Genomic DNA, 16,988 nt, shown 5'->3' with positions numbered 1-16,988 from the left:
CACCGTGTTTGTTTTGGCCACTCCAACCTTACATCTCCAGGCGTGCTACACGTTATACGCAACCCAATGAGAGCGACAACTGCGTTCCTCGCGCTGGCCCTCTGCGCGGCCATTGTCGTCGTCGCCGCCGTCGCCAGCGCGCTCTGGGCCGTGCTTGCATTTGGTGAGACTTCCGCCCCCCCGACCCCGCTCACGCCAGTCCCCCTCGTCAACCTCGTCGCGATCCCCTCGCTCATCGGCAGCGTGCTATGTAAGCCTTTGCACTGTGCCCACTGACCCCAGTGCTCGTCCACGCACTCCCGTTCGCAGCGTACCTCCTGCTCGCGCAGACGGACGCGCCGAAACACGGCGGCTCGCTCTTCCTGCCCTTCAGCCCAGGTGCGTCGCGTCGTGTCTCGGTGTGATTCACACGCTCGCTCCTCGCTCACGCCCCGCCCAGCGCGCCACCTCGGCATCCTCGTCGCCGTCGTGCACTACACGCTGTTCGTTCTCTCGACCGCGCCGGCGCTCTTACTCGCCCTCGCGCGCACCGCGATCCGCCTGAAGAACACGCCGGCAAGCGACAAGCCCTCGTCGCGCTGGCTCCCCTCGGCGTGGTGGGAACGTTTTGCGAGGTACGCACGCGCGCGATTTTCCGCGATGCCCACCTGCTGATAACACCCCAGCTTTGGAATCGCATACCAGCCCCCCCGGAAGGGCCGCGCATCCAAGCTCGACGTGTTTGTGCCTGCCGTCGCTGACAAGCTGCCCGGCGAGGCCAACTTTCTGCCCTTCTCGCCCGCGTCGTCGGCGGCGCCCACGCTCCCGGACGTGGACGAGGGGACCAACGCCCCCGCAACCGACGACTTCCCACCGGACGTGTGGCACGAGCAGATGCCCGGGTCGCCGGTCGACTCGGGCGCGCTGCCGGTTATTGTGTTCGTGTACGACGTGGGCATCATCGGGCCGATCCGGCCACAGCGGTGGATGTTCTCGCTCGTCGGCGCCAAGCTCGCTGAGCAGGGGTACGTTGCCGTCGTGCCAGACCTCACGCTGTACCCCGACGGTCAGGTCGAGGACATGGTTGTTGATCTGCGCGCCGTGCTCGCGTGGGTTCGGAAGGACATCTCGGCGTTCGGTGGCGACCCAAACAACATCTATGTTTGTGGGCACGGCCTCGGCGCACACCTCGCACTCTACACGCTTTCCCAAGACGCCGTTGTGCGCTCCCGCGACAAGCTCGAGATTCACAACTCGACAAGAGAGTGGCCCCACCTGGGCCACGGGCCGACATACTCGCGCGACATCCCCAACGGCCTGCGCCAGCTCCGCACGTACGGCGGGGATATCGACATTCCAGAGATTCGCGGTGTCATCATGCTGTCGCCCGTCGCCGACGTTATCAAACAGGTCCGCCACGAGTCCAAGCTGTGGCTGGAACACGTCTCGCCGCTGCGCCGCGCGCTCGGCTCGTCCCAGACCCGCTGCATGAAGCACAGTCTCGGGCATATCCTGTTCGCGGCGCGGAATCTTGTAGAAGTCGAGTGGCTCCCAGAGCGGGTGCTGATCATCCACGGGTGAGTCGAGTACGCGACACACACGCGCTGACGCCAGTGTCGACGACCACCTCGTGCCAATATGGCAGGCGGTGTGGCTCGCCGACCTGCTCAACGGCCTCGACGTGCCCACGCGGCTCAAGCAGTATACCAACCTGTCCCACTTTGACGTCGTTACGAGCCTCATGAGTGGGCTCGAGGGGAAGCAGACGGCGAATATTGTCCACGATAGTGAGTGGGATGTGGTGTGGCGGCCGCTGACCCCCAGTCCGTTGGTTTGTCGAGGGTGGGCCCTAGGCTGGGCCTCGGCAGGGCCACTGGCTGGACCACGGCCTGACGCATAGACTGTCACCATGCTTGTTGTATAATGCCTGCCAGACTACGATATATGATTACGATGATGATGATGATGATGATGATGATGATGATGATGATGATGATGATGATGATGATGATGTATACATTGCGTGTGGTGGTACTATGGAGGCGGGGCTGCGAGAGTCGACGAGCAACTCACGACAGCGGCGCTGCATTACGGTTTTTACTAGCTCCTCACGCGGCCGCCACCGCCTTGGGCTCGGCAGCGTACCGCAACCTGTCAACGGCCAACCATGCCTCCTTGCCACCCTCAAAGCTCCATCCAAGGGGGCCGAGGTCGCACTCGGCGCAGATGAGCCACTTGACCTTGCCGCCAGCCTCAGCGACGCCAGGCGCGTAGTCGGGCAGCGCGGCCGCGGCGTCGGGGCGCGAGAAGCCGATGTTGTCGAAGGCGAACGGCGAGCCGCGGACGTACCAGTAGCCGACGGTGGTGGACTCGGCGGGGAAGGGGGAGCCGGGGGCGGCGGGGAGCTGCGAGCGAGCGTTAGCTAGCGAGCCCGCCTCGTCTTCGTCCGCACGATACTCACGATACCAGGCTCAGCCTCGACCCACTCCCCGACGCCAGGCTGCAGAATGACCGCGCCGCACCTCTCGCGCGTGCAGTAAATCTTTCGGGAGTTCGTGAGCGCGTCGGCGCCGCCGTCGGTGCTGACGCTCGTCGTGAGGTCCGCGGGGGCGGCGAGCTCGGCGAAGCTCTTGGTCGGGGGCGGCGCCCGGGACGACTGCGCCGCGAGCGCTGCGAGGAGCGCTTCCTGTGATGGCTGCTGCTGCTGGGACATGTTTGTGATGAGTAAGTGGAAGTGGAAGTTGCGAGATGGGATTGATGCGTCAGGCGGTACATGACGGCCGAGCGCGTCGAGCGTCAGTGCCAAGTCCGGTCGAGGGTGCACGTGACGTCCACGTGGTGTCCATGTGCGCCCTTGCCATTTTCGTCATTTGCCACCAGACGCACCAGCGACCGGCCTACCAACCGATCACATCGCGCTCCATTGTCAGCTCGCTCGCGACTTGTGCGCTATTATCGTCGGCCGTCGCGGCTTCCTCCGTTTCTCTTCCACGACCACCGCCATGTCCGCACCACCACGCCTGGGCAACCTCCCAGGCATGTACTGGGACGCCGAGCGCGCCCGGTACTTCCCCTTACCCAAAGGCGCGAAGGCCAAGGACGTGCCGGCCCACAAGGACAAGGACGGGGCAAAGCCCAAGTGCGTGCCGGCGAAATGCGGGCGCTCGGGGCAGCCTGCTGTTCTGGGTACGCGCCGGCTTGCGCGGAGCTTGGGGCTGCGCGATGACGGGATGCGGCTGTGAGTGTCGTGGAGGGAAGGTTGAGTGAGGGCAAGGACTGACGCCGCGCAGCCGCACACAGCACCGGCTTGCCTCGGCGACGCTGTTCGGTGTCGCGGAGCTGTGCGAGTGCCCCGGCGAGAGTATCACCAGCCTTCAGGTGCGTATCGGGCATCGAGCAAAGCGGGACTCAGCTGACGGCGCCCAGTCGTTTGGTACCGGCGGCATGTGCGTCACCACCGACCATGGCAAGGTCATTGTCGCCAAGCCGGATAAGCGCACTGCACACTCGCGCTCCGTTTGCTCGCAGAGAGTGGGTCGGGAGACTGACACCGCTGACACTTCAGTTACTTGGGATCCACTTCAATGTCGCGCGGTCGACGTGGCTGTGAGCTAGCGCACTTTTGACTGCCACCCAGCTGACACCTCAGCGCCGTCTCCAACGGCAACGAGCCCCACGTCCACGGCTGGCGGCAGGACCCGCTCCTGCCCATCGGCTCCATTCCCGACCAGTGCATCATCGACTTTCCCCAGCGCGACATCTACGCCATGAGCTCGTTTGACGATCAGACGACCCTCGGTGCGTAGCCCTGCTAGGAGCCCACTGACACCCCCAGCCTCGGTCCGCTCCCTCAGCACGGTTCACTATGGCGAGACGCTGACCCTCTCGCGGCGACACACCACCTCGGACCCGCTCAGCCTACACCAGTTTGACCCAAACACCATTTACGCTGGCCTCCGCTCGTCGCAGGTCACGCTCGAGGACCTCCGCTCGCCGCCCAGGCACCACAGCACAAGCATTGCGTTCATGCCTGGTGGCAAGGCCGTCATTGGCGTCAAGAAGCTCAAAGACTCGGCTGTACCGTGGGGCATGCTGGCGAGTGCCATGGGCAATCAGGTGAGTGCACAACTGCCGAAAGGAGGTCACTCACCCCCCCTTAGCTGTACATCTACGACACGCGCTTTGCAGCCCAGCCCCTGCGCACGCTCCCGGGCCACGTCAACACGTACCACTTTAACCTCGCGCTGTCGACGGCGCCAGACGATACCGTTGTGTTTGCCGGCGGGGGCGACCACCGCCTGCGCGCCTGGTCGACGCTGACAGGCGAGCCGCTCAAACCCGTTCTGCCCAGACACAGGAGAAACGCCCTCACGATCGAGTATCGCCATCTTGTCGAGCACGTCGACATTGCTGCCGATCTGACTCTGCGCGTGGCCTCTGGACCCGACATTTTACGGTTCGCCCCACATCGCCCGGCCGTGACGAGGTGAGCGGGCGGGCGTGGGGGGCGAGGGTTCAACCTCGGCCCGTCGTCCCATTTGCCGATCCCCACCTCTCTCTCCTGTCTCTCTCCCCTAGACCCTGTTCCTTGGAACAGTGCATTGTCCCTGCGTCGTCAGCACTAGAGTTTTGTATAGCGCCTTGTATAGATAGATAGTAACGCGTGTGCATGTTGTATTGGGCAGTTAGTTGCATGGAGCACGTCTGTCAGTGTGCGTTACGTCAAGGCTGTCTCAGTCACTTGGCTGCACCCCGGAAATGGATTGGGTTGGAATGTAACGTAAAGCCGACGCGCCTGCCTTCAAAGGGAGCAGTGCCGCCGTGCCGCAGTGGGGCCGCGGACCCGTGCTGGCTGGGGGCGCATGACGCCTGTTGCGCCAATGTGTGCCTGAAGCGCCATGGCCAACTGGCTGCTGGCTCGTGTGCAGTGTGCGCTGTGCGTGCAACTGGCTGGCTCGCTCGCTCGCTCGGGCCTCTGCTTCCTTTGGCTTTGTGCATTGTGCATTGTGTGTGTGTTGAATGATACCCAGCAGTCACATTGTGCTGGCAGACAGAAGCACGCACGCAGCGCACAGTGTCGTCGTCGTCGTCGTCGTCGCCGCCGCCGCCACCACTGCCTGCTGGGGGAGGCAAGAAGAGGCCACTGCGACCACCACTTAGCTGTATCGCCGCCCGACCCGAGACACATCACTCAACCCAGACACACACACGGCTTGCTTCTTTACACCCGACACGACAGCGACAGCGAGAGTGCTCCTGTTCGACTCGACGACACACCCCGACACACAAACAGACTCGCACCCTTCCTCGCCTTCCTCGTCTTCCTTCTCTCGTCGCCGCCCCCCGACTTTCTCCTAGTCATCGCCGCTCTCAATTGTAAACCTCTCTTCATCAGCGACAGCGACAACGACAGCGACGACCAGCACGATCCACCACGCCCTTTAACGACCCTCTCCTCCCCTCGTCTCCTCGTCGCAACGCCCCCTTCGACACACACACGGCCCATTTAGCGCACAGCGCGCTCACAGCACAGCCCACCCACCTCCCCCCCCCCCCCCACCCCGCCCACACCCACATCCCAAACATTTCCATCTCGTCACTCTTCTCCCTCCTCTCGCTCGCAGTTACAATGAGCACAACATCACTACCATCGACCTCGTCGTCGTCGTCGTCGCGCTCGAGCTCGGGGTTCCGAAACCTCCCAAACCAACATGCCACCGTCTCGCCCCGCCTGGTCTTTACAACCCTCACTCCCAAGGACCTCGCATTGGGGCCGTACGCCCACCCGTCGACGGGCAAGCCGATGCACCTGTTCACTCGTGAGTAGAGCCAAAGAAACCCGGCCTAACCCCCAGTCGACGACTACATGGTCTACACGCCGTTCAAGAACGACCACGGGCCACTCAACCTCGCCTACACTTTCGACGCCTGCGTCCGCATCTTTGACAAGCTCAACGTGAGTGGTTGGACCAAACACTGCTCATCGCACAGGCCAAGGACTACAAAAGGAAGGCACTCTGCCTGTACACGAGCCCCTCGCCAGAACAAAAGTCGAATGTCGCTCTCATTGCGGCTCTGTACAGCGTGAGTTGGCGCCGAACAGCGCCTCTTCGGCACCCAGATCGTCGGTCACGAGGCAAGGCATTCATTGCCTCGTGATGCCCGGCGCTCCATTCCGTCGTCGCGTCTGGCCCACGCTCACACGCCCAGCTAATTGTCGACCACCAAGATCCGTGGGACGCTTTCCAGCCCTTGGCGCACTTTGAGGTGCTTCCCTTCCGCGACGCAGGCAATGGCGTCAACGAGTTTGGCCTCACGATCCAGGTGCGGCCCCGTCGTCGTTGTGGCGCTGACGCCCAGGACGTGCTCTACGGCATGTGGAAGGCACGACAGCATGACCTGCTCAACCTCCAAGAGTTTGACGCCGACGACTACCGCTACTTTGAGAGAGTCGAGTGCGTAGATTTGGCGTTGGCGTAAAGCTGACGGTGATAGAAACGGCGACCTCAACATCCTGGGTAGCTTTATCGCCTTTGCCTCGCCCATGGACCCCGCTTGGATCACGGCGCACGCCCAGCCGGGCGAGATACCACAGACCTTTACCTCTTCCCAGACGCGCATGCTGGCATCCGCGTTTGACAAGGTCACGTCCAAGTTCTTTGAGGAGGATGTCGGCCTCGTGGTCAGGCTCAACGACGAGCTGTGAGTCGGCGATTGGCCTGGGACTGACGAGCAGGTACAACAAGTCCAGATTCACGGACGCCAACATCGAGCATGGTGAGGAAACTTCCATAGCCTCGCTAACCTCCCCAGTCGACCTCTACTTTGACGACGGAACCAACCCCACCAACGACATTGTCCGCCAATTCATCGCCCTGGCCGACGACATGATTAACAACAAGAAGCGCAAGGTCGCTGTCCACTGCAAGGCTGGCCTCGGCAGGACGGGCGTGCTCATCGGCGGTAGGCACAACCAGACCCTTCGATCACTGACATCTAGCCTACCTCATCTACAAGTACCAGTTCTCCGCATCCGAGGTCATCGGCTTCATGCGCATCATCCGCCCAGGCATGGTCGTTGGTCCCCAGCAGCGATACATGCAGCTGAATCAGATGAAGTGGGCAGGATGGGTGAGCCGAGTTATCGAGAGTCTTGTCTGATAGCCCAGGCCGTGATGGATGCCGCGGCAAAGAATCAAGGCGCATTATCGCTGCCCAGCCCTCCTATGAACCCGAAAGAGGCTCTGCCTGCCACGGAGCCGACCGACACGCCGCGCCCCCTGACCCCCGCAAGGCGTGTCACCGCTACCTCTTCCAAGCACGGCGACGCTATCGGACAGCCTCGTAAAGGCCCAAATGGAAACGGCGTGCAGGAGGGTGCTGACGACATGGTGACTCCCGGACGCCAGGTCAAGTCCACCGCTCCTTCTCCATCGTCAGCCGACTCGCAGGACGGATCGGTTCGGGGAATCAAGCGCGGGTCAGGTCGCTCGCCCGTGCCCCACGTCTTAAGAGGGGAGGCGGCTCAGCCGGTCGTCACGGCTGTTCCTATTCGCACCGGGCTGGCCCGTTCCGTGTCGAGTGCCAGCTGCAGTTCGACCGTGTCCGAGCTTGACCAGCGAGCCACCAAGCGCCGCCAGGGCGACGCCGTTGCCAAGTCTGGCCTCAGCTCTCCACCACCTAGCCGCGAGACGACTCCCTCGGACGGTTCTACACCCCCGACCTCATCTTTCCCCATTGAAGAGACCCCCGAGCCCCTCACGACACCTCGCCAGACTCTCAGCCAGCTCTCGTCTCGTCCAGAGACACCACCCACGATATCTGCTCGAGCCGACGGCATCCGTCCTGTCCGCAGCTTGATCCCTTGCCGCGGGACTGTCCTGAACAAGGACGGCATCGCCGTCAGCTCGCCCCCACACTCTCCTTCACGCATGACTCGTTCGAAATCCACTAATGTTGACGGCCAGTTTGCCGACGCCGACACCCTTCCCACCTCTTCGTCGACTGGCAGCATCTCGGCACGCATGAAGCTGCCCTCGTCGCGCCTCATCATCCCTGCACAGTCGTGGCAGGCTGTGGCGCGCATGGGCGCTGGCGTGACCCCGGCCATGTCGTCGAAAGACTAGGTGGGTGGTGGTGCAACTTGGATGAAGCTTACCGTCGCCAGACAAACGCTTGACGCGCTACGACCCACCATTGCATCTTTCCAGCACTGTCCATGACCTTTCACGCGAGGTGGACCACTCACCTTGCCCCCCTCACCTCATCAACCCAAGCAAATCACGACACGAACGACCCATCCGAACCCTTTTTATTGTGCATGTTGACCGCGTCCAGCGCGACATTATTGTAGATAGTAGTGGAGTGGCGACGTGATGTCGATGCAAGTCATGGCCACGGCGCCGCCTCGAACCCACTGTCGCCCCACTCCTGGGGTAGTTGCCATTTGGTCCCGTCTATCTATTGCGTTCCGCGCGGCGTCCCACTGCTGGCTGGCGCCTCGTGCCGCGGCCCACCCATCTTTGATCGACTACATATACAACCTACATCGCTTGCAGCAACCACCTCTCCTCTCAAACTCACACTCGTTCCGCCCCGTCCCGCACCGCCGCCCACGTGCATCCACACCACAATGGGCTTCGCATCCAACATTGTCATCGGCTCGGCCAGCTTCCTGCTCGGCATGGTCTTTGTCTCGCAGGTGGTGCGTCAGACTTGAGCTTTCCGTCGGCTCGCGCGCCGCTAACTTTGCCTCCAGGTCGACATCCCCCTCCTCTACCTCCCGCTCACGGACGAGGCGATCAACAATGCGTACAAGTTCTACGAGATGTGGTACGAGGCCCCCGGCGCCGTCAAGGTATGTTGAGTTGTGCGCGTGCGGCGCTAGAGCCGGGCGACGATAAGCCCGGCCCCGACGTTTACCGACTAACTCTGCAGGCCCTCTTCCACGCCGCCATGGGACTCCCCCTCATCGTCCTCCTCCTCAAGCTGCACAAGTGGACCGAGAGCGCGCTGTTCTTTGACGGCACCAGCGTCGCGCTGCAGCTCGCCACGATCGTGCTCTACCTCAGCGTCCACATTGCGTCTCTGCGTACTTTCCGTGAGTGGGCCGACCGACGGGCCGACGAGAGCCGTATCGGCCCTCGCTCCTCGCGCTCGCACGCTGCGCGTACTCGTGCTCGCACTCACACCCCCAGTCCCCGACTCGAACAAGGGCTCCAACTCGTGGAACTTCCTCCCCCAGCCCCCGCCCCCCGAGGAGCCCATCACCGAGGACGAGAAGGTCGAGGCCGTGCGCGTCCTCGCGGCCGCCAACGCGCTCGTCGGCCTCCTCCTCATCGGCGTGATCGGCATGCAGATCGGCCAGGAGTACGCTGGCAACGTGGAGGCGCGCGAGCAGGCGCGCATCGACGCCGAGGTGCGCAACGAGGAGGCCGAGACGAAGAAGGACCAGTAGAATCCTTTCTTTTTGGTTTCAAGAGCTATCTCCTACTCCATACTTATTAGTTCCGGCGCAAGCCACATGTCAATCTTCCGCCTGGCGCGCGTGCGCGCGCGTGCGTGTCACTGTCATTATAATCCCAAGTACAGCAGCCTACAGCACCGGCCGGTACAGGTGCAGCTCCTGGTCCCAGCCGGCCGTCGCAATGACCCCTTCGTCGAACAGTGCCCACCCGAGCGCCATGGTGAACTCGGAGTGATGCGACGTCGCGCTTGCGGGCCGAGGGGCAGGCAGCGCTGTGTTCCAGATTCGCGCCGTCATGTCGTAGCCCGACGACGCGATGATGTCGGCGTGGTACGGCGACCACCTGGGGCGGGCGTTAGCGAGCGAGCACGCAGACAATCCTGGACGCCAAGCCGACGGACGACCCGCTGTGACCGCCGCCGACAAGTCTTCTTCCACTCACTGGATCTTGCGAATCGCCAGCGAGTGCCCAGGCAGCTCAGCCGTCGGCACCCCGGGGTTGCGGATATCCCACACGCGCACGACCTTGTCCTTGCCCGCGGTGGCGATCACGCCGGGGCGGTACTTGTTCCAGTCTGCCGCGAGGATGTCTGCGGGGCTGGCAGCGAACGCGGTGGTGGGGCGGGGCGGGCCGGCGCGCGCAGCCGAGCGCAGGTCGAACAGGCGCACCTGGCCGTCCTGGCCTGCCGTTGCGAGCAGCCCGGGCGTGTGCGGCGAGAACAGGGCAGCGTAGACTTGCCCTGCGTTGATGGGCAGCGATTGCAGCGCCGTCGCGCGTTCCACTGCCCACTGTGTCGACTCAGCACCGTCAAGCCCCACTACCCACCACCTTGACGCTCCCGTCCCAGCTCGCCGTGGCGAACAGGCTCTTCTCGAGGTTACTCCAGTCGACGCCGACGACCTCGCCCGTGTGCTCGTGCCACGCAGCGACAGGCAGGCCCTGGGGTGTGAGCTATGCCGAGGATTAGTGCCCACCTGCAGCGTGATGTCAAAGAGCCGGATCGCGCCGTTTCCACAGCCCGCGACCAGCTGGTTCCTGCGCGCGCGTGAGCACATCCCTCCGGCCGCTGGACCCACTCGTGTGCCTCGTTCCACGCAACGTCGTACACGCTGTCCTGGGTATCAAAGCTGGCGTCAGCTTGCCCCCAGCTTGCACACGCACAACTTCTCCACGCCGACACCCCCTGGTCCGGCGCGCACGACGTGCACGCGCCCGTTACCGACCAGCCCGAAATTCGCGCCCGAGGCCAGCGCGAGCCGGTCCTCAAAGTACGGGCTGAACTTGAGCGAGTGGTGCGCGTACCCCTGTGTTCGGAGGCGAAGTGGCGGCGCGCCGGGCGGGCCGACGGGGCTGGGCATGGTGGGAGTCGTGGTATTAGTGATGGTGAAGTGGACGGCGATGGCCTCGATGGTCAGTGTGATCGCCGGCCGGCAACGTTAAGCGGCACAGTCCCTCGCGCTGCCTCGCCTGACGTCAGGGCCTGAACCACGTGGCGAGTCAATGTTGACGCCGATTTGTTCCCGTCATTGTCCGTCGCGTCCGTCGGTCGGCCTCTACGCGTTGGTCTTTCTTCGAGCCACTGCTGCTGACATTTCTTTGTTGTTCTCCATTGTCCCATCTCACTGCTCTCTGCGTGTCTCAAGCACCATGCCCCCGTCTCCGGGCAAGATCCAGCCCCTGCCGAGTGAGCTAGCGATCTCTTGACGCCAGCTGACAACCCCAGTCAAGGTGCTGTACACCATCGATACCTCGCCGCAGTCATACCTCGTCGTGCTGCCAGACAAACAAGATGTCTATGTCCATCCGACCGCGCCAGCGAGCACCGAATTGCTCGGCAGTTGCTCGCTTAAAGCGCTGGCCCGGGGCATCTGCTATGCCAGGTAAGGTGCTGTCTCGAGCCGCAGCTGACCCTGCAGCCCCGAATGCGTGCCCAACCAGTCCTCCCTCGACTTCTCAGTGTACAACCTTGAGCCATCAGCAAGCCTGAGTACCGCCGGTACCGTCCCGCCACCGCCATCCGTCACATCCCGCGCGTTCCCAACGCCCGCGCCGACCCCGCTCTCGTCCTGGGCCGGCAAGGGGTTTCTGTCGTGGGCCTTGTCCGAGTCGGGCGCCGGGAGCACGCTCGCCCGCGGCCGCCTGGTGCGCGAGTACGAGTTTTCGTCGGCGTGCTTCTCGGACGGCGCGGGCTTGGAGGGTCTCATGGCTGCCGCTGCTGCGAGCAGCTCGGACGAGGCCGACGGCAAGGGCTGGGGACTAGAGGTGACGCTCACCCTGCGACAACTCAACCCCGAGGGCAAGCGCGAGTTTGCGGCAAGATCGGCATTTGAGGAGATGCTCGTCGGTGGCAAGAGCTCGGCGTCGGCTCCTATCGCTGTGGCCTCGAGCCCCACACGCGTGGTTCCCACGAGCCCTGTGGCGGCGGCCGCGGCTAGAACCGAGTTGCCTTCAAGAGCGGCCAGTGGTGTGGCCTTCGCAAGACCAGCACCGCCAAAGCCACCGTCCCCGCGTCGTCCAGCTGTTCCTCAGGCCTCTGCGCCAGCACAGCCAAGAGCTGTGGTACCCCCTGTGGCAGGCCCTTCCCGCGACACCAAAAACGATCTCACCTCCGCAGTTATCTCGCTGGCCTCGCGCGAGTCCACGCCGCCGCGAGCAGCTCCCCCTGCCGCCCCGGTCCGCACGCCACCTCCCCCATCGCCGTCTCGCGCAGCCCTGATGAGCCTGCTCAAATCAGAGGGCAAAATGTCACCCGAGATGGCGAGAAAACTCGCAAACAACCAGTTCCTCGTCCGGCTGCTCAAGGCTTTGCCACCTGGTGCCAATGGCGAGGCGGGCGGGTCACCCAGCAGATCAGTCACAAGACCAACCACAGCAGCAACCCAGCCGCTCGGGCCCAAGGCACCTGCGTCCAGCACATCAGAGTCGTCGTGGGCGCCTACACCCCCTCCCTCTACCGATGCCTGTTACAACTGCGGGGCGACCGAGTCGGACCAGTGGATGACCAAGAAGCTCAAGGACGGCCGAGCAGGGCGTGTGTGCAACGGTGAGCAAGCGTCGTCCAGCATTCAGCTGACCCCAGCCTGTGGCCTCTACTTTAACAAGCACAAGCGCATGCGTCCACGAGAAGTATGGGAGAAGGAGGAGGCAGATAAGAAGGCGGCGGCAGCCGCTGCTGCAGTTGCCGCAGCCGCGCCTATTGTTCCTCCAGTCCGCTCCAGCCCTCGGTTGAACAGAACAAGACAGTCCGACCCTGCAGTGGCACCCCCAGAGTCGCCGAGAAAACGCCAGCGGACAAAAGCCCAGCCCCAACCGAGCCCGCGCATGGCCACGCGGTCAAGTGCCAAGGAAGCAGCCGACAAGCCGTCAACAACAGACGCTACGACACCAACACCAAGCCTCGGCGGCTCGAGTGCACTCAACTTCTCATCCCACTTCCCCTTCTCACCCGGTAACCCGTTCGCGCCGACCATCAATCCCGACGGTACAACCGAGCCCAGCGCCGTCGACCTTGAGGCCCTCTTCCTCCAGTTTAACGAGGAAGGTAATGCCGACGAGCACGGCACAGGGGCAGCACACGATAATATTAATCTAGGCTCAGAAGCTGCCAACATTGAAGCCCTGTTCAGCGACCACGACGCCGAGGGCATCCTCGAGCTGCTCAAGAGCATTGAGAGTGAGGGGATTGAGCCACCGACGTCCGAGGCGGCATGAAGTGCGGCACGGCGTTAATTCTGTGTTTATAGTTTGTATCATACTGCATTTGCATTGTTCTGACAGGAGCGGTGGGGCGTGAGCATGGCAGGGAGTAGGGTTGCGACAGTGTCCACAGCTAGCGTTCAGTTCATTGTTGACAGCAGCCACCGCTCCCCGGTCACATCGCTCCTATCCCCATTGAGACCACGACGAACTCGTCGTCCCAGCACACTCGCAGCCGTCTCGCTCTATGCGCCTTCTTGACGTTGGTCCCACACACTGCGCGTCAGGATACCTCAGCACGTCAGCTCCTCGCCCGGCTAGCTTGCAGGCCACCGGACCGTCAATCACCCATGCCTCCCCTCCGCCTCCCCCGACCCTTCCTCCCTCCATCTCCTGCCTCATCCCCCTCCCTTCGGCCCCCACGTCGTCCCTCGGATGGCCGGCGCACATCCCGACGAGCGCACACGCTCCGCGCTCCGCCATGCTATCTTATACATTTGCTGAATGCTTTAGAGAACCTTCTCCGTCTCCCAGACCGAGTTGGTCGAGAAGCCCTCGGGCGCGATGGGGTTCGTCTGTCCGTCAGCGCTGTTCCACGCGCCCACACTCACGCTCTGGCCACGCTTCGATCCTGTTAACCTCTCGTCGCGGTTCATCATCATGTCGTCCCACTTGTCGAGGCCGTAGCGCGGGGGCTGGCCGTCGTTCTGGATACGCTTGACGACGTTCAGGAGGGTACCCGTCGCACCGAACATGACGGTGGTGAGGGCTGCGGGGGGGTTAGTACTGCGCAGGTCCGGGCAGCTCGTGACGCGCCGGCGCGCGGCATCGGAACCCGCCGGCCAGACGCGCGCGGGGACGTACCGAGGGGGATGACGGCCTGGGGCGTGAGCACAGGTTCGACAGCAGCAAAGACCCTCGGCAGACTCACCTCCCAGGGGACGGGCATTTTGGCGGCAGTTGAGGTAGAGCGGTGACGGTGGTAGTGTTGGCGATGAGGCCGATGCTTGTGATGGTGGTGACGACCAGCGAATCGGTACAACCGCAATGCATCGACCACCACAGTGAGAGCTCCTCCAGGGTGACGGGATTTCGGCGCTTTTGGGCCTGTGGCGTGCACGTGGTTTCCATGCGACGCTGGTCCGTTCCTGAGCCGTTAAGCCGTTGCGACTCAAAATGACGGCGCGCGGTGGGTGTGCCCAAAGTTGACGTCCAAGTCGGCGTCGGCGCGCATTGTTCACTCTGTACACTTACTCGCGCACACCATGCCGCCAAAGAAGCAGACAGCAAAGGCGGACAACAAGTCGGTGCGTAGTGTCGTGAGCGGTTGACAACTCGCGCTAACACGACAACGCAGAAGAGGCAGGACGGCGACGAGGCCCTCCTCCAGGCCGTCATCCTCGCCGACTCGTTCAACCGCCGCTTCGAGGTGCTGTGCCAGGACCAGCCGCGCATTCTCCTGCCCCTCTGCTCGACACCACTCCTCACGTGGACCTTTGAGTCGCTCAGCCTCAGCGGCGTGCAGCATGTCATCATCTGGTGCGGCGCGCACGAGGACAAGATCCGCGAGTTTGTCGAGTGAGTCGAGTCGAGGTGTAAAGCACGCGCGCGCGCGCTCACGCTCACGCCCCGCAGGCAGTCGCCGTTCAAGGACGTCTTCAAGATTGAATGCTACTCTGCCCCCAATACGGCCACGGCTGGTGACGCCATGAGACACATTGACGGCCTGGACGTGAGTCGACACCCCGTCCGCCAGACGACGGCCTGTGCTAATCCCTCCAGATCCTCAACCACGACAACCCCTACATCCTTGTCCACCACCCCCTCGTCTCAAACTACGACTTCTCAACCATGGTTGAGTCGCACAAGAAACGCCGCGAGACAGACAAGACCATCATGATGACCTTGGGCGTTGGACGCGGTGGCCGGTGAGTTCCAGGTTTCGGCGCAGTGCTGATGCCAACCAGCCCACACCCCGAATCCCCCATCATGCTCGTGCACCCCGCCTCGTCGAGGTTGCTTCACTACGGCTTGAACCCCCTTGCTCCTCGCCAGCAGCGCGCCAAGATCCCGGCGCAGCCCTTCCTCGACCCCTGGCCTTCGAGCATTGACGAGTACGAGATCTGGTCGGGCACCAACGCGTCCTCTTCGCGCGGTGGCTACCGTGACCTTGGCGTCGACATTTGCGAGGCCGACGTGCAGGCTCAGTACACGGAGAATTTCGACTACGCGCACCCCCGGAGGCACTTCCTCAAGGGCGTCCTTACTAGCGACCTTCTGAGCAAGACCATCTCCGTCCACGTCGTTGGAGACGAGACTGTCGACCCCGCGGCCCCGGACAGCAAGATCCAGCGTGGGCGCTATGTCGAGCGCATTCGTGACACGAGGACGTACGGCGAGATCACATTGGACATCCTCCAGCGCTGGGTCTTCCCCCTCGTTCCCGACATGAACGAGCCAGGTGGAGAAAAGTACGACTTGCGACGCGGAAACGTCTATGTGGCTCGGGACAGTGTCGTCCTCGCGAGGACGACAGCGCTTCAGGGCCCGCTGCTCATCGGCCCCCGCTGCCAGCTGTCTCACAACACTGTCATCCGGGCCTCCACTCTTGGCGCCAACTGTGTGGTTGGCGACAACACCACGCTCAACAAGGCCCACATCTGGTCCAACGTCAGGATAGGTGCCGACTGCGTCTTGGAGGAGTCGATCATTGGCGACAACGTTGTCATCTCCGACGGTGTCCACATCGGCAAGGGCACGCTCATTGGCCCCGGCGTCACCATTGGCCCCGGCGTCAAGGTCCCCGAGTTCTCTCGCATTTGCAGGACGCGTTACGTTCCAAAGGACGACTCGAGCTCGGAAGATGAGGACTCGAACTCGGACTCGGACTCTGATGCCTCGGAATCCAGAAAGAAGTCGAAGAAGGTCATCTTTGATGCCCAGGCTGCGGAAAACCACAGATTGGCCGTCCTTGGTCCCGACTCTGTCGGATTCCTTTGGCCCACCGAGGAGGAGGAGCCTCCAGAGGTCGACTCGGACAACTCGGACGAAGAGGATGTCTACGAGCACCCGAAGAACAAGCGTCTCGGGCAGCTTGGCCGCAGACTCTCCGATGCCAGCTTCTCGACCGCGTCCCTCTCCACCCTGTCCATCAACTCGACGACACCCCCCGACTCGCCCGCCTCGTATGCGTCGTCGGGCTCCGAGCTCGAGGTCTCTGGCCTCAACATCAGCGACGGCCCTCCCCCTGCCTTCTTCGCCGAGGCTCGCTCATCGCTGTCCCGCGCCTACGACGAGGGCCACTCGATCGAGAATGCCTCGCTCGAGCTCAAGACCCTTGTCATGGGTTACAACTCTGGTATCGACACGGCCCGTGCAGAGGTTGTCAACTTCCTCATGTCCAAGGTTCCTGGCGAGGGCTCGGCTGGGCAGATTCTCGGCGCCGCCACCAAGGTCTGGGCTCGTTGGGGACAGCTCGCAGTCAACCTGTCGCGTGACTCTTCGGACATTGCATTCGATGTCCAAAACTACTGCGTCCAGAATGCTGCCTACGCACCCTGGTTTGGTATTGCTCTGCGTGCCCTGTACGACAGCGACATTGTTGACGAGGACGGACTGGTCGAGTGGCGTGACGCGCCCGAGGCTCGCGGTGAGGGAGCCCTCGAGGCTGAGCGTAACGCGTACAAGGAGACGCACGCCAAGGGCAAGCAGTATGTCGACATTCTCGAGCAGATGGACAGCGAGGACGATGAGGACGAGTCGGATGATGAGTAGAGGGAGTGTGCATTAGACTCAGCAGCAACATGCATTGCATTATCGTCGTTTCGACCAAGGTCCCGAGTCCAG

At 62.9% G+C, this 16,988-nt stretch overlaps 9 protein-coding genes across 10 annotated transcripts; 6 read left to right on the top strand and 3 right to left on the bottom strand.

Moving 5' to 3' along the window:
- The first annotated feature begins 27 nt into the window (after positions 1 to 27).
- Positions 28 to 1,930, top strand: ICMEL2 (putative isoprenylcysteine alpha-carbonyl methylesterase ICMEL2). Its single transcript, XM_062775712.1, has 7 exons — positions 28 to 163; positions 200 to 250; positions 283 to 378; positions 440 to 614; positions 666 to 1,556; positions 1,594 to 1,766; positions 1,804 to 1,930. Exons 1-7 carry the CDS (start codon positions 67 to 69, stop codon positions 1,830 to 1,832), a joined length of 1,512 nt encoding a protein of 503 aa, XP_062631696.1. The 5' UTR covers positions 28 to 66; the 3' UTR covers positions 1,833 to 1,930.
- Positions 1,931 to 1,978: 48 nt separating this feature from the next.
- On the bottom strand, positions 1,979 to 2,714 carry Rabif (Guanine nucleotide exchange factor MSS4). The gene is made up of 2 exons (XM_062775711.1): positions 2,441 to 2,714; positions 1,979 to 2,384 (listed from the first exon to the last, which is right to left on the bottom strand). The coding sequence occupies exons 1-2, from the start codon at positions 2,690 to 2,692 to the stop codon at positions 2,088 to 2,090; spliced, it is 549 nt and encodes a 182-aa protein (XP_062631695.1). The 5' UTR covers positions 2,693 to 2,714; the 3' UTR covers positions 1,979 to 2,087.
- A 212-nt stretch (positions 2,715 to 2,926) lies between these two features.
- On the top strand, positions 2,927 to 4,662 carry LOC62_07G009163 (uncharacterized protein). The gene is made up of 7 exons (XM_062775710.1): positions 2,927 to 3,217; positions 3,270 to 3,357; positions 3,406 to 3,510; positions 3,545 to 3,585; positions 3,629 to 3,777; positions 3,815 to 4,095; positions 4,140 to 4,662. The coding sequence occupies exons 1-7, from the start codon at positions 2,982 to 2,984 to the stop codon at positions 4,467 to 4,469; spliced, it is 1,230 nt and encodes a 409-aa protein (XP_062631694.1). The 5' UTR covers positions 2,927 to 2,981; the 3' UTR covers positions 4,470 to 4,662.
- A 946-nt stretch (positions 4,663 to 5,608) lies between these two features.
- clp1_1 (Tyrosine-protein phosphatase CDC14) lies at positions 5,609 to 8,367 on the top strand (the record flags this gene model as incomplete). Of its 2 annotated transcripts, XM_062775708.1 has the most annotated exons (11): positions 5,609 to 5,798; positions 5,835 to 5,935; positions 5,971 to 6,063; positions 6,190 to 6,303; positions 6,340 to 6,434; positions 6,475 to 6,681; positions 6,716 to 6,756; positions 6,793 to 6,942; positions 6,980 to 7,110; positions 7,149 to 8,075; positions 8,147 to 8,367. In XM_062775708.1, the coding sequence occupies 11 exons, from the start codon at positions 5,609 to 5,611 to the stop codon at positions 8,156 to 8,158; spliced, it is 2,061 nt and encodes a 686-aa protein (XP_062631692.1). In that variant the 3' UTR covers positions 8,159 to 8,367. The 2 variants fall into 2 exon arrangements, with proteins under 2 accessions (XP_062631692.1, XP_062631693.1); XM_062775709.1 differs by having other exon boundaries at positions 6,190 to 6,434.
- A 244-nt stretch (positions 8,368 to 8,611) lies between these two features.
- Positions 8,612 to 9,436, top strand: LOC62_07G009161 (uncharacterized protein; the record flags this gene model as incomplete). Its single annotated transcript, XM_062775707.1, has 4 exons — positions 8,612 to 8,683; positions 8,738 to 8,836; positions 8,917 to 9,079; positions 9,177 to 9,436. 4 exons carry the CDS (start codon positions 8,612 to 8,614, stop codon positions 9,434 to 9,436), a joined length of 594 nt encoding a protein of 197 aa, XP_062631691.1.
- Positions 9,437 to 9,574: 138 nt separating this feature from the next.
- On the bottom strand, positions 9,575 to 10,844 carry PEX7 (Peroxisome biogenesis protein 7; the record flags this gene model as incomplete). Its single annotated transcript, XM_062775706.1, has 6 exons — positions 10,608 to 10,844; positions 10,523 to 10,573; positions 10,421 to 10,481; positions 10,272 to 10,385; positions 9,888 to 10,234; positions 9,575 to 9,788 (listed from the first exon to the last, which is right to left on the bottom strand). Exons 1-6 carry the CDS (start codon positions 10,802 to 10,804, stop codon positions 9,575 to 9,577), a joined length of 984 nt encoding a protein of 327 aa, XP_062631690.1. The 5' UTR covers positions 10,805 to 10,844.
- Positions 10,845 to 11,063: 219 nt separating this feature from the next.
- Positions 11,064 to 13,157, top strand: LOC62_07G009159 (uncharacterized protein; the record flags this gene model as incomplete). Its single annotated transcript, XM_062775705.1, has 4 exons — positions 11,064 to 11,130; positions 11,170 to 11,326; positions 11,363 to 12,489; positions 12,526 to 13,157. Exons 1-4 carry the CDS (start codon positions 11,094 to 11,096, stop codon positions 13,155 to 13,157), a joined length of 1,953 nt encoding a protein of 650 aa, XP_062631689.1. The 5' UTR covers positions 11,064 to 11,093.
- Positions 13,158 to 13,621: 464 nt separating this feature from the next.
- LOC62_07G009158 (uncharacterized protein) lies at positions 13,622 to 14,091 on the bottom strand (the record flags this gene model as incomplete). The annotated part of the gene is made up of 3 exons (XM_062775704.1): positions 13,622 to 13,717; positions 13,754 to 13,911; positions 14,007 to 14,091. 3 exons carry the CDS (start codon positions 14,089 to 14,091, stop codon positions 13,652 to 13,654), a joined length of 309 nt encoding a protein of 102 aa, XP_062631688.1. The 3' UTR covers positions 13,622 to 13,651.
- Positions 14,092 to 14,403: 312 nt separating this feature from the next.
- On the top strand, positions 14,404 to 16,964 carry GCD6 (Translation initiation factor eIF-2B subunit epsilon). The gene is made up of 5 exons (XM_062775703.1): positions 14,404 to 14,449; positions 14,500 to 14,720; positions 14,778 to 14,874; positions 14,925 to 15,070; positions 15,110 to 16,964. The coding sequence occupies exons 1-5, from the start codon at positions 14,408 to 14,410 to the stop codon at positions 16,914 to 16,916; spliced, it is 2,313 nt and encodes a 770-aa protein (XP_062631687.1). The 5' UTR covers positions 14,404 to 14,407; the 3' UTR covers positions 16,917 to 16,964.
- The last annotated feature ends 24 nt before the right edge of the window (positions 16,965 to 16,988 follow it).

Source organism: Vanrija pseudolonga, chromosome 7 (assembly GCF_020906515.1).
Source record: "Vanrija pseudolonga chromosome 7, complete sequence".
NCBI classification, from domain to species: Eukaryota; Fungi; Basidiomycota; class Tremellomycetes; order Trichosporonales; family Trichosporonaceae; genus Vanrija; species Vanrija pseudolonga.
The sequence above is the reverse complement of the archived record's forward strand: the minus strand, read 5'-3'. Positions and strand labels throughout refer to the sequence as shown.